We start from the raw sequence: 12939 nt of genomic DNA on the forward strand, positions 1-12939 counted from the left end.
GAACCCGCCACCTTAGGTGTATGTGGCTGGTGCCTTAGCCACTTGAGCCACAGGCGCCAAGCCATGACTGGCTTTTTCACTTAGCTTACTGTCCTCAAGGTTCAACCACGTAGCATGTGATAGGATTTCCTTTTTCTTAAAGGCATAATCATATTCCATTATATGTATATATTACATTTTATTTATCCATTCATCTGCCAGTGGACATTGGAGTTGCTTCCATGTTAGCTATTGTGATTAATGCTGTGATGAACATGTGTGCATTATTTATTTATAAAATAAATTTGGTCTTTGAGACCCTGCTGTCAGTTCTTTTGATTACATTTCCAGAGATAGGGTTGTTCTACTTCTTCATGTAGAAAATTCGACAAATTTCATTGCTGTTGCTCCTGCTAAGCTGATCTCCTTGCTTATTTGGTACTGTAAGGTGAACCTTCATGATTAATCCAGATTTCTTTTTTGCATATCCAGGGCCCATGCAGAATCTCCACCATCTGTAAATAATCTAAAGACTGAAATTGGTGATAAAGGGAAGAATAAAGATGAAGGGGAAGTTTGTAACCATGAAAAAAAGACTGCAGATCTTGAGCCACCTCCAGAAGAGAAAAAGAAGAAACGTTCTGGATTCAGAGACAGAAAAGTATGATATACAATCTTATAAGTTAATCAAAACTGAATTTCACAGTAGAATAATGAAGCTCAATAATTTTTATCACACATTTCAGATGGTTCACATTCACTTCCAAGTTATTTTTTGTCATGCCCTAAGCCAAAAGTACTCTTGCAATGTGAAGTTAAAGTGAGTAGGTAAAGGATTCTTCTAGAGCAGCAGTTCTCAACCTGTGAGTCGTGACCCACAGGAACTGTATTAAAAGGCTGCGGCATTAGGAAGGTTGAGAACCATTGTTCTAGAGTCATGACAATGGTTAGCTTATTCTTTCTTCTTTCAATTCACTTGCCTAAGGTTATTTTGGTTTCTGGATCTTCCTAGTATGTTATCATGTGAGTCTTAATGGTATTTCTGGTTTATGGTATCAAGTTCTAAAGGGAGAATAAAATCTCTTTGGAAACATATAATTTCCAGAAAACTAAGAAACTCTGAGGACAGCACAAACTTCAAATGACTGTCAAGATTTATGTAATTAACACAACCTGCTGTTACGTAGCTTTACCTCAGAAAACTTTCAATTCTACTATAGTAATGCCTCTGATATTAGGCATTTGAATTGAACAGACATGAGTGGTGAACCATTAAAAGGATGAATTTCTTAGACATTTTGCATGTTTAGGTTAAAATTCAGGGAATTCCTTTAAATTGCTAAACTATAGCTAATAATGCAACAAGATATTTTATTTTGTGTTGTTTGTGTCTTGTGTGTGTTTCAAGAAGAGTTCTTTGGGAAATTTGGATCTTCATTCTGGTTTGTTTAGAAGAAGATGTTAGATATGTCTTCTTACTCCGAAGTTCATTTCTTGAGATGAATTTGAACAAAATTTTGTGTCTTAAGTTAATCATCAAATATCCTAGCTTTTCTATAAGGATACATTTATGTATTCTTTTGCCTTGAGTGAATTCAAAGAAGGCTCAACTTTACCTTGTGCAAGCTACGTTTACAAGTCATATTTTCCACTTTATAAAGTAGAGCTAAAAATGAGCCAAATCAACATTTATTTTTGAAGCTACTTCCATTTTCTATTCCTGCCTTCTGCTCAGCAGATGACCATGTCTCCTACTTTACAGAAAGAAATAAAGCTATCAGTGTGATTTACCTAATTTCCAACTTCTGTAGCTGTATAAACTCATCTATGTCTGAAATAATTCTTATTTCTTTCACTGACATCTCAGAGGAAGAGCTGTCTTTTCTTTGTTGAAGGAGAATCATGTCTGCCTATGAATCTGTTTCATTACTCTTCTCTCTCCTGTTTCTACAGTTATTCTTTGTCTATTCTTTCTTTTTACAAAGCTTATATGGATAGATTAAGGATTATTATATAATTTAAAAAACCCCACATTTTAATGTCGTAAGTTTATTTTATGTTATGTTATTTCATGTTGTCTTATGTTTTATGTTATTATTTTATTTGACAAGTCTCACTCAGTTGCCAGGCTTGCATGCTGTTGTGTCAGCCTATCTTGCAGCAACCTCAAACTCCTAGATTCAAGTGATGCTCCTCCCTCAGCCTTCCCAGTATCTGAGACTACAGGAGCCAGCCACAAACCCTGGCTAGTTTTTTCTATTTTTAATAGAGGCAGAGTCTCGCTCTTGTTCAATTTGATCTCTGACTTCTGAGCTCAAAGAATCCTGCCTTGGCCTTCCAGAGTGCTAGGATTATAGGCATGAGCCATTGCTCCTGGCTGTGTTATAAGTTTATTAAAGACATATCTAGTATCCTATAGGAGTTCAGGAGTTGGATCTATTTTTCAAAGAGGCTGTATCTCTTTTTTTTTTTTTTTTAACAGAGGCCATGTTTTATTCATGGCCGGTTAGTTCTCCCTCCTGCCCTGTGGGTGAGGTAGGAGGGATGGGGGGCATAGGTACTAGGAGAAGGCAGATTGCGGCTGCCCTTTGTAGATGTATTCCAGTGTGGTGGCAATGGTGCATATGTCCAGCTCCATGCTCCGAGCCCAGTTCTCCACATCGCCGATCTCCCTGAGTGCCTGGTTGAAGTTCTCCACCATCCTAATCCACTGGCCTTTCTACTTGGCAAACTGGGCAGCCTGAACTTGTAGGGTCTTCACCTCATGGCCTACCTTTCTCTAGTTCATGTAGGCCTGGGCCATTCCCACATTGAGGTGATCCACCAAAGCTTCTGTCACGCAGGACAGAAGGCTGCAGCGATAGCCTCACACCTCCTCTTCTCCTGTAGCTCCTTGTGTTCATTGCTTGGCCTGGTCTTTTAGCAGGCAGAATAGCATGGTCACAACAGGCAGGGGGTTGGCAGCTGGGGGCTGGACATGCTGGGCCTCCTCTGGCTCCAGAAGCTGGAAGGTGCACTTGGCTCCCCTGGTGTCTCGAGGCTGCATCTCTTAAAATACTCTTCATATCTATTTTATGGTATTATTTCTTAAGCAGTTGGTATCTTACTATAAAAAAAATGGGCAGCAGATCCAGATCCAAAGTATGAAGTTGTCATAATTGGTAACCACCACTTATTTTCTACTGAAAATAGAACATTCTTCCCTGGGCCCTCCTAATAGCCACTCCTACAGACCCCAGAGGTTGTTAACTTCTGGATGCTCTGTCCCAGCACAGCACTGTTGGAAGCTCAGTGAGAGGTACAGAGACTGAAGGCAGAAGAAATGGTGGTACCACATCAAGTCCTCTTTAAACCACATTTTTGATCGTGTATTTTTCTCTTGCTACTTTTCCATTCATTTTCTTTCTTTTCTGCTAGGGCCCAGTGGTCCCTCCATATCCTCACTTTTTTTTTAAAATTTCAGATTAAGATAAGAGTATAAATTTTTACATTGTTTTCATCTCTATGGTAAAGTTCTAGTTGTAGTTGAGCCCTTCACTCAGGGGCTATGTTGAACACCCTTACATGGTGCACATTAGGCAAGATCCCACCAGTCACCTTCCTTCCCTCCTTCCCCTCTCACTTCTCTCTCCTCCCTCTTGCTAGGCAGTGTTTGTGTTTTATCCTTTATGTGGGTATATAGTTGTTTATATATTGGTTTCATATTAGTATTGAGTACATTGGATTTTTTTTTCCATTCTTGAAATAGTTTTAACTCCGTCCAAGTGAACATAAAACATGTAAAGTCTCCATCTTTTCTTTTTTTTTTTGAGACAAAAGTCTCACTGTGTCACCCTTGGTAGAGTGCTGTAGTGTCACAGCTCACAGCAACCTCGAACTCTTGGGCTTAAGTGATTCTCTTGCCTCAGACTCCCAAGTAGCTGGGACTACAGGTGCCCGGCAATTTTTTGTTGTTGTTGTTGTTCTTGTTCTTGTTGTAGTTGTCATTGCTGTTTAGCAGGCCCAGGCTGGGTTTGAACCCGCCAGCCGCGGTGTGTGTGGCTGGCACCCTAACCACTGAACTACAGGCACTGAGCCGTCTCCATCTTTTCTTATGGCTGAATAGTACTCCATGGTATACATATACCACAGTTTGTTAATCCATTCATGCGTTAATGGGCATTTAGGTTGATTCCATGAATTGTCAATTGTACATCCTCACTTTTCATTAAATAGTTTGCTTTTTTTCTTTTATGTGCACTTGATTTTTATATAATACTTCAAATATTCTGAGAAAATAGATAATAATATAATGAACATTCATGTATATAACACTCAATTTTATTAAGTTTTAATATTTTGCTATATTTACTTCAGATTTTTTTTTAATAAAAGAAATGAATATAAAAATTACATTGATTATATACTCCTCCCCAATCCTGTTCTCTCCTATCCTCTTCAGAGGTGAACCAGTATCCTGAATTTGCTATTTGTCATTCTTGTGCATGGCCTGGTTATTTTGTGTGTTTCATTTTATTTTAAATTTATGAAAATCCTCGGGTACAAAGAGTTGAGGCAGTTATATTAGTTCATGGCATGGTATTATTATTAACACCTACCCATGCTTTTCTTACTTTGTTTTTCATTGGTTGTGGTTCTCTCTCTCTCTCTCTCTTTTTTTTGGGGGGGGGCAGAATCTCACTTTGTCACCTTTTGGAGTGACAAAGTGCTGTGGCGTCATAGCTCACAGCAACTTCAAACTCTTGGGCTCAAGAGATTCTCTTGCTTCAGCCTCCCGAGTAGCTGGGACTACAGGCACCCACCATAATGCCCGGCTATTTTTTGAGATGGGGTCTTGCTTTTGGCTCAGGCTGGTCTTGAACCTGTGAGCTCAGGCAACCCACCCACCTTGGCCTCCCAGAGTGCTAGGATTACAGGAGTGAGTCACTGCGCCCAGCCTAGTTTTGATTCTCTTTTTAAATTTTTATTTTATTTTGTTGTATTGTCTCTTCTGAAACTTCTTCAGTTCTGGGGAATTCTCACATTTTGCTTTAGTGTTGCTTTGCTGCCATTCCCTTGAGTTTCTTCTTTTGGAATCCCTGTTAAGTGTGTGTTGAATCCTCACAGCCTATCCTGAATATATTTTAACTGCTCTTTCAGATTTTTTTTTCTCAGAAGCTCTATGCTACCTTAAGGATTAATTTTTGAATTATTATTTTCTCATTCATTCTCTCTCTGTATGTATTCTACAATTTATGCCATTTAAACTGTTTCTTAAATTTCAATGATAATATTCTAAATTTCCAGAATTTCTAATTGTTTTCCTCTCCTCTGCTCCCCTCTCCTCACCTCTAACTCCAAAACCCTTGCTCCTTCTATTGCATTCTTCTAACATAACATTTTTTGGTTACAAGATTGCTCATAGTATACTTAGGTCAATTAGTGTCATGCCATGTTAGTAATCTCAGGATTTCAAAATGTGATCCTGAGGCTTGATTTTTACCTTTTTCCATTGTGGTGGAAATTGTTAGTTTTCCATTGAATGGGAGTGATTTGAGCCACTGTTAGGCCTGGTTTATAAGGTTTTTCAATGCTCTTTCTCTTTCCTGAGAAGGAATGTTGATGACTAGAACTTGGAAACCACATGTTGGCTGCCTTGAGTACCCAAAGGGATTGTGTGATTTCCTGCCAAATGGGAACATGCACTGTAGATCTTACTTTAGCGAGAAATACATTTTCATTTTATTTGAACAATTGTATTTTGAGGCATATCTATAATAGCATTTTAACCTACTCTAACTAATGTGCTTGTTTTTAAAATAAGGCCAAGAATCAAAGCCACAGGGATTTTTCTACATGGGAAAAATATGTAGGAGGAGGAAATTTCATAGATAATGCTTTTCTATCAAGGAGTTACTGTAAATGAAAAAATTTATAATGTTGGGACTTATTTTGAGTGACACTTAAGAATGCTAGTACAGGAACTTTTATTGTTTGTTATTAATTTTACTACCAAAAATGAATTTACTTTATGCCCAATGAGACTGTTGAGTGACAGATTAGTGTATAAGTCACCTCTTGAGAGAAAATGCGCCAGCCACATAACATATTTACAAAACTTTATGCCTGCTGCTTGTTCCAGGTCTGGCCCCAGTCTGCATTCCATGCCTATGCATTATTTCTGACATTAGATCCCAAAGGGATCACTGTCACTTACGTTCATAATGGGTTCAAGACATTATATCCTTGGTCTTCCTTGGACATTATACCAGTATTAAGCCACAGACTTGGTATCAGAACCAGGAGAAAATAGAACTCTTTTTAACTGTAGAAAGAGCTTATTCTTCCCCCATCGTCCCCACGTGTCTAAACCAACTGAATCAAACAATTAAAACATACAGGCTTTTGTTAACTCCTGGACCTACAGATCAGTAGCTAAGTCAAAGGAGAAGGAGTAGAGTTTCAAAGCACCATCTGAGTTAAGCAGGGTAACTCATCATAGTAAATAGTACCAAATTGGGTAGACTTATCCTTTTTATATTCTTTCCTCCTTGCTTCTACTATTAAAAATGGAGGAGGGATATCATTCATTATTGGTCCATGCCACTTAAAGTTGTTAGATCACAATCAAGAAAAGTTCACTTTTTTCTTCCTAATTTTTTTTGTGTAGTTACAAAAATGTGCTTTTGGGGGCAGGCCTGGTGGGAATGCCTATAATCTCAGCGAGAGGCTGAAGTGGTAGGATTGCTTGAGACCTGGAGTTTGAGACCAACCTGGGCAACAGAGCCAGACTCCTTCTGTATGAAAAAATTTAAGGCCGGGCACTATGGCTCATGCCTGTAATCCTAGCACTCTGGGAGGCTGAGGCAGGTGGATTGCCTGAGCTCATGGGTTTGAGACCGGCCTGAGCAAGAGAGAGACCCCGTCTCTAAAAATAGCTAGGCTTTGTAGCAGGCGCCTGTAGTCCCAGCTATTCGGGAGGCTGAGGCAAGGGATCCTCTTAAGCCCAAGAGTTTGAGTGCTATGAGCTGTGATGCAACAGTACTCTACAGGGGGCAACAAAGTAAGACTCTTGTCTTAAAAAAAAAAAAAGAAAAGAAAAAATTTGGAAAATTGACTGGTGGTGTGTACCTATAGTCTTAGCTACTGGGGAGGCTGAGGAAGGAGGCTTGCGAGCCCAGGAGTTTGGGGATGTAGTGAGCTATGATTGTGCCATGGTACTTCCAGCATGGTGACAGAGTGAGACCCTGTCTCAAAGGAAAAAAGTACTTTTCTTCCTAAAAGTCAACTTCAGAGCATGGACTTACTTTTTATTGGTTCATCTGCTTTTTTGTTTTGTGAGGTAGAGGTAAATAATGATAAACTAAAAGATGACAGCATTTGTTAAATATGGGTGACCCTCATAGCTCCTCTTTCTTAGGTAAGATAATCATAACGATGATCTTTGTGTGCTTATTCATGTTCCACTTGCATACCTTCTGTGCTCAGGAACTCTCTTCTTCATTTTGGAATATTCTTACTATTAGTTCTTCCTTATTAGGCTAAAATCTTGTCTGTAACTTTTATGTGGTCCCATGAGTCTAGTTCTGCTATTTAGCATTATATAGAATATGAATTTTTAAAAAATAATTGTTTTATTATAAAATAAACATAGATATAGGAAACCACTAAAATAACTTCTGTAGTAACCATTTCCTTTTGTTCTTTATAGTTTTATCACTCAAGTGCGCATTCCTATACATAGTTTAATGTTGCCGATTTTGTTTTGATATGTCTTTTAAGTTTCTTAATCTGCAGATGACAGAACCCAGGCTATTCAACCTATAAAGTTTCCTAGGGTCTGGACTTTGCTGATGCTTATTCTCAGTGCAGTTCAGAATGGTCCTCTATACTCTATAATTACCTGAATATTGGCAGCTGGATTGTGAGGCTCACTTCACTCAGGTTTGATCCCTGTGGCAAGATGAGAGGTGGTATTATGTTCTCTTGTCATGAGGCACCTAATGTCTACTTGCTTTTCTTTTTGTGATACTAGCAGCTATTAATAATGTTCATTACCTAGATGTGTTAATTCATTGGGGTTACAAAAAGGGTGATATTCTAATTTTATCAAATCTTTTCATTAATTGGAATATTTTCATAAAGAGACACTATCCCTTGTCTATTAGGTTCTAAGTACTATTTGACTATTCTTTGGTGCAGTTCATTTAGGAAAAATAATACCTGAATTTTGATTTAATGAAGTCTGGCAGTTTTATTGAAGACTGGTGTCTTAACATAATGATGGTCCAGAAAATTTTGTAAATGATTGAATAAACTATCATAATGCCCTTAGTAAGTCTCTTCTCTAGGCTAGATATCCCAAAATCCTTCAACAGTTTTCTATATGTTCCTACTTCCAAGCCTTTGCTATTTTGCATGCTATATTCTGACTCTTTGTATGATAGTTTGTTAGGGTTCTTTTTAACACAGCCAGTTAAAAGAAGGCCATATCATGTCAGTTGACATGGAATGACCTTCAGAATATGATGTAAGTCAAAAAAAAAAGTAAAATAAATACTATACAGCATATCTATACTAAATTCCACCAATGTGGAGGGTACATTAAGTCACTCTCTTTGATCTCTTATTTCAAAATAAACCTTTATAGCCATATAAAACCATTGGATATATATTAATAATAAGGCAAAGTATCACAAACAGTGGGCCAAATTGTGATTATTTTAATAATATTCAATACATAATTTACTGACTCTATGATAATCAAAGAGTCTGATTTTCACTTAAAATTTTTGTCTTTTAAGTTGTTACCTTTCTGCCTTTACCTTGCATCTGATTGGCTTAACTTTTTAGTTCATAGACTCCTCTTTGATAGTAGTTACGGTTTCATTCCAAAAATTTTTTTCCTTCTTTTTTGTCGTTATTCAGAAAAAGAACAGGAATATAGATGGCATAAAGAAAGGTATTTTTTTCTGTCACCATTATTTCCCAGCAGACTATTGTAGTATAATATGAAATGCCTTTGATTTAAGCCTTGAGGCTGGGTTTTAAGGCCGTGAAGAGGTTGAGAAGCTCTTTAGTGTGTTGTCACATGCTCGATCTTCTGATAGAGTCTATTCTGAAATCTCTTCAGATTTTAATGCAAGTTAGCATTGACAAGATTCCCGTCATGTGTAGTTAGAAATTAACAGTCTTTTCTCAGTTGCTAAAAGTGCATGTGCTAGTGGAATTAAGACCAATGCTGAACAGCTGCTGCCCATGACCTCAAAGTGACATCCAGCCAGGACTGACAGTTATAGTAATTGCTGTGTCAATGTGACAAATCTAAAACATTAATAATGTTTTTTGGATGTTAGTGATAGCTTTATGGCCATTGAACTGATGGGTTTTTAGATTTTAGTGCCTTAACACATTTTCTAGCCAGTTATTTATAAGATACTAATTTTTGTTGGCTATCTCAACATATAAAATTAAGGTATGAGAGAAAATTTTTCGCTATAATATTATGTGACTGATGTAATATTTTGTATGCTTCTTGTGTAGAACGAGGGTTTGTATGAGCTTTCATGTTAATGCCGTACTTAATTTTGTTGCTATTCAAACATTTGCTTTTGTGCCTCCCAGCTCTTCTCCCTTCTTAATATGCCATGTGTAAAGGATCTCTGGCAGTTTGTTCAGTTTTGTAGTCAAAAGTAAAAGCCTATTGCTTCAGACCTGTAAATAATTGAGCTTGCATAATATGTAATTTTATTTTTCTATGCCATTGTTTAGTGTACTTTGTCTTTGAAGCCCTGCTACTAGTTTTTCAAACTTAGGGAGTCTGAAGTCTGTTTTGTGTAGGAGTCAGGAAATTGCATAGCAGTAAGAGCTATCAAATCACCCCCTTTTTAAACATGTAATATTTAAGAACCTATAGGGCATTGTACTCTATTACTGAGATCTTTTGAAATCTCTTATAACATTATTTATTTATTTTCAGTTTTTGGCCGGGGCTGGGTTTGAACCCGCTACCTCTGGCATATGGGGCCGGCACCGTACTCCTTTGAGCCACAGGTGCCACCCTAAATCTCTTATAACATTTTTCAATTTTACTAGTCTCCAGTAACTCAGGAAAACAGAAAATTCTTCCTAAAGATGTTCCACTCAGAAGTTTTGTAAATATTGCCTTAACTACAATATAAATGCTATTTTGTAAGAAAGGCACTAAAAACTTTTTGAAATTCAAGTTTCTTTGTAATATAAAAAAATCAAATTATAGAGAAAAATCAAATAACATTTCCCTGCAAATAATCTGGGAAATATATGGGAATTGATGAGCAATGACAATGAGACTGTATTAGCATAGGAGTACTGCTTAATATAGTAACACTTTCTAAATTTCAAACTTCAGGTGATGGAATATGAGAATAGGATTCGAGCCTACTCCACACCAGACAAAATCTTCCGATATTTTGCCACCTTGAAAGTAATCAATGAGCCTGGTGAAACAGAAGTGTTTATGACTCCAGAAGATTTTGTACGATCCATAACACCCAATGAAAAACAACCAGAGCGTAAGTTGCTAAAGTGAAAAGTAAGATTGTGATATTTATTTTGTTATTGACTATTTTGTGTCTTTGTATGTATTACCCAACTCTTATAGGCCCATGTACTAACTATGTTCAGTATGAAATTATTAAATGTCAGGCATTGTTGTTCTAGGCTTTAGGAATACAGAAGAGGAGCCTACAGTTTAATGTGGCTGCCCTCAACCAAGTTAAGGGGTTCAGGACATTGTGCCCCTCTGGCTGAGATTTACAGTAATGAGAATGTTCCTGAAGACAATGCATTCTATACACAACTGGTATCAAATTACTGAGGGTAAAGACAGTGCAGGTAATTTCAGGAAGGTGGTGATTGGTGCAAGAGTATTATGCAGAAGTCCTATGGTAATATAAAGAAGAGGCACTTAGCTCAATGTAGAAATTTAAGGATGCTTTCTAGAGACTATGTCTAAGTTTGAATAAAAGGTAGACAAGCAAAGAATACTGGATAGTAACTCAAAGTCATACAAAGAAATAAAAAATATTAAATTTCAGTAAAGGTAATTTCATAGGTAAACATAAAAGTATTGTTTTATTTTTTGTTTGTAACATCTCTATTTGTTTCTTAAAGACAAATTTATAAAACAATAATTATAAATATCAGAGGTACCCCAAAAATGTATACAAATTGGAGCTGGATAGGAACAAGGTTTTTGTATGCTATTAAAGCTAATGTATCAATTCCAAGTAAATTATCATCAGTTTAGCATGCTAATTGTAATCCCCAGGATTACCACGGAGAAAATGCAGTATCCCTTGGTATAAGCAGGGGATTAGTCCAGGACTCCGAAGTATATACCCAAATCTGCTTATACTCAAGTTCTGCTCTTGGTCTGCACACAGGAAAAATCGGCCCTTGATATAGGCAGGTTTTGCATCCAATAAACACTGTATTTGGTTTTGGTTGGAAAAAATTCATATATAAGTGAATGTCTACAGTTCAAACCTGTATTGTTTAAGGGTCAACTGTAACTTCAAAATATATAGGAGTTGAGAAGTGAATAAAATTGATATACTAGAAAAAACCAAACACATAAAAGGCAAGATTAGACGAATAAAGGGGCAAAAAGATACAAGATATATAGAAAAGAAATAACAAAATGTCACAAGCAAGTCTTTCTTATTAGTGATGACTTTAAATGAATTTAATTCACCGATTAAAAAAGAAAAATTGCCAGAGGCAAAATATGATCTAACTATATGCTGTCTATAAGAGCCTCACTTTAGATCCCAAGACACAAATAAATTGAAAGTGAGAAGGTGGGTGCAGTGGCTCATACCTGTAATCCTAGCACTCTAGGAGGCCGAGGCAGGTAGATTGCCTGAACTCATAGGTTAGAGACCAGCCTGAGCAAGCAAGAGCGAGACCCTCTCTCTAAAAAAAAAAAAAGAAAGAAAAAAAAAATGGCCAGGCATTGTGGCAGGCACCTGTAGTCCCAGCTACTCCTTGAGAGGAAAAGGCAAGAGAATTGCTTGAGCCCAAGAGTTTGAGGTTGCTGTGAGCTATGACACCTGGGCATTCTACTGAGGGTGACAAAGTAAGGCTCTGTCTCAAAAACAAAACAAAAACAACAACAAAAAAAGAAAGTGAAAGGGTGCAGTAGTTACCAAAAGAGAGCCAGGTGACTATTCTAATATTGGACAAAATAGACTTTAAATTAAAAAATGGTTATAAAGCACAAAGAAGGACATTATATATTGATAAGAGGGTTATATCATCAATAAGATTTAACTATTCTGAATATAAACACAGTAAATGATAGACCACAAAATGTATGAAGGAAACATTCACAGAACGGAAGAGAGAAATAGAGAGTTCTACAGGTAATAGTTGGAGACTGTTACACCCCAGTTTCAAAAATGGGTAGAACATTTAGATAGGAGATCAATAGAAAGGACTTTAAGCTGTACACCAAATGGACCTACCAGACACACAGAACACTCCGTCCAAGAGTAGCAGAACACAAATTCTTCTCAAGTGTACATCTAGCATTCTTTAGGAAAGACCTTATGTTAGGCTATAAAACAAATCTAATAAAATTTAAAAGACTGGGTGGTGCCTGTAGCTCAGTGGGTAGAGCCCTGGCCACATGCACTAGGGCTGTTGGGTTCGAACCTGGCCCAGGCCTGCTAAAACAACAGTGACAACTGCAACAAAAAAATAGCCAGGCTTCGTGGTGGGCACCTGTAGTATCAGCTACTTGGGAGGCTGAGGCAAGAGAATTGCTTAAGCCCAAGAGTTTGAGGTTACTGTCAGCTGTGACTCCACCACATTCTACCCAGGGCGACAGCTTGAAACTCTGTCTCAAAAAAAGAAAAAAATTTTTGGGAGGTGCCTGTGGCTCAGTGAGTAAGGCGCCGGCCCCATATACCGAGGGTGGCAGGTTCAAACCCAGCC

General features: G+C 37.5%; 1 protein-coding gene across 2 annotated transcripts in view; it reads left to right on the forward strand.

The window, feature by feature from the left end:
* MICU1 (mitochondrial calcium uptake 1) overlaps positions 1–12939 on the forward strand; it is a 251894-nt gene that overhangs the window by 60918 nt on the left and 178037 nt on the right. For both annotated transcript variants that reach the window (XM_023509529.1, XM_023509528.1), the window contains exons 3-4: positions 472–640; positions 10349–10511. In XM_023509529.1, coding sequence (XP_023365297.1) covers positions 472–640; positions 10349–10511 — 332 coding nt within the window. The remainder of the gene's footprint in view (positions 1–471; positions 641–10348; positions 10512–12939) is intronic.

The sequence above is a fragment of the Otolemur garnettii genome, unplaced genomic scaffold (assembly GCF_000181295.1).
Source record: "Otolemur garnettii isolate 467f Iridium unplaced genomic scaffold, OtoGar3 scaffold00008, whole genome shotgun sequence".
NCBI lineage: Eukaryota > Metazoa > Chordata > Mammalia > Primates > Galagidae > Otolemur > Otolemur garnettii.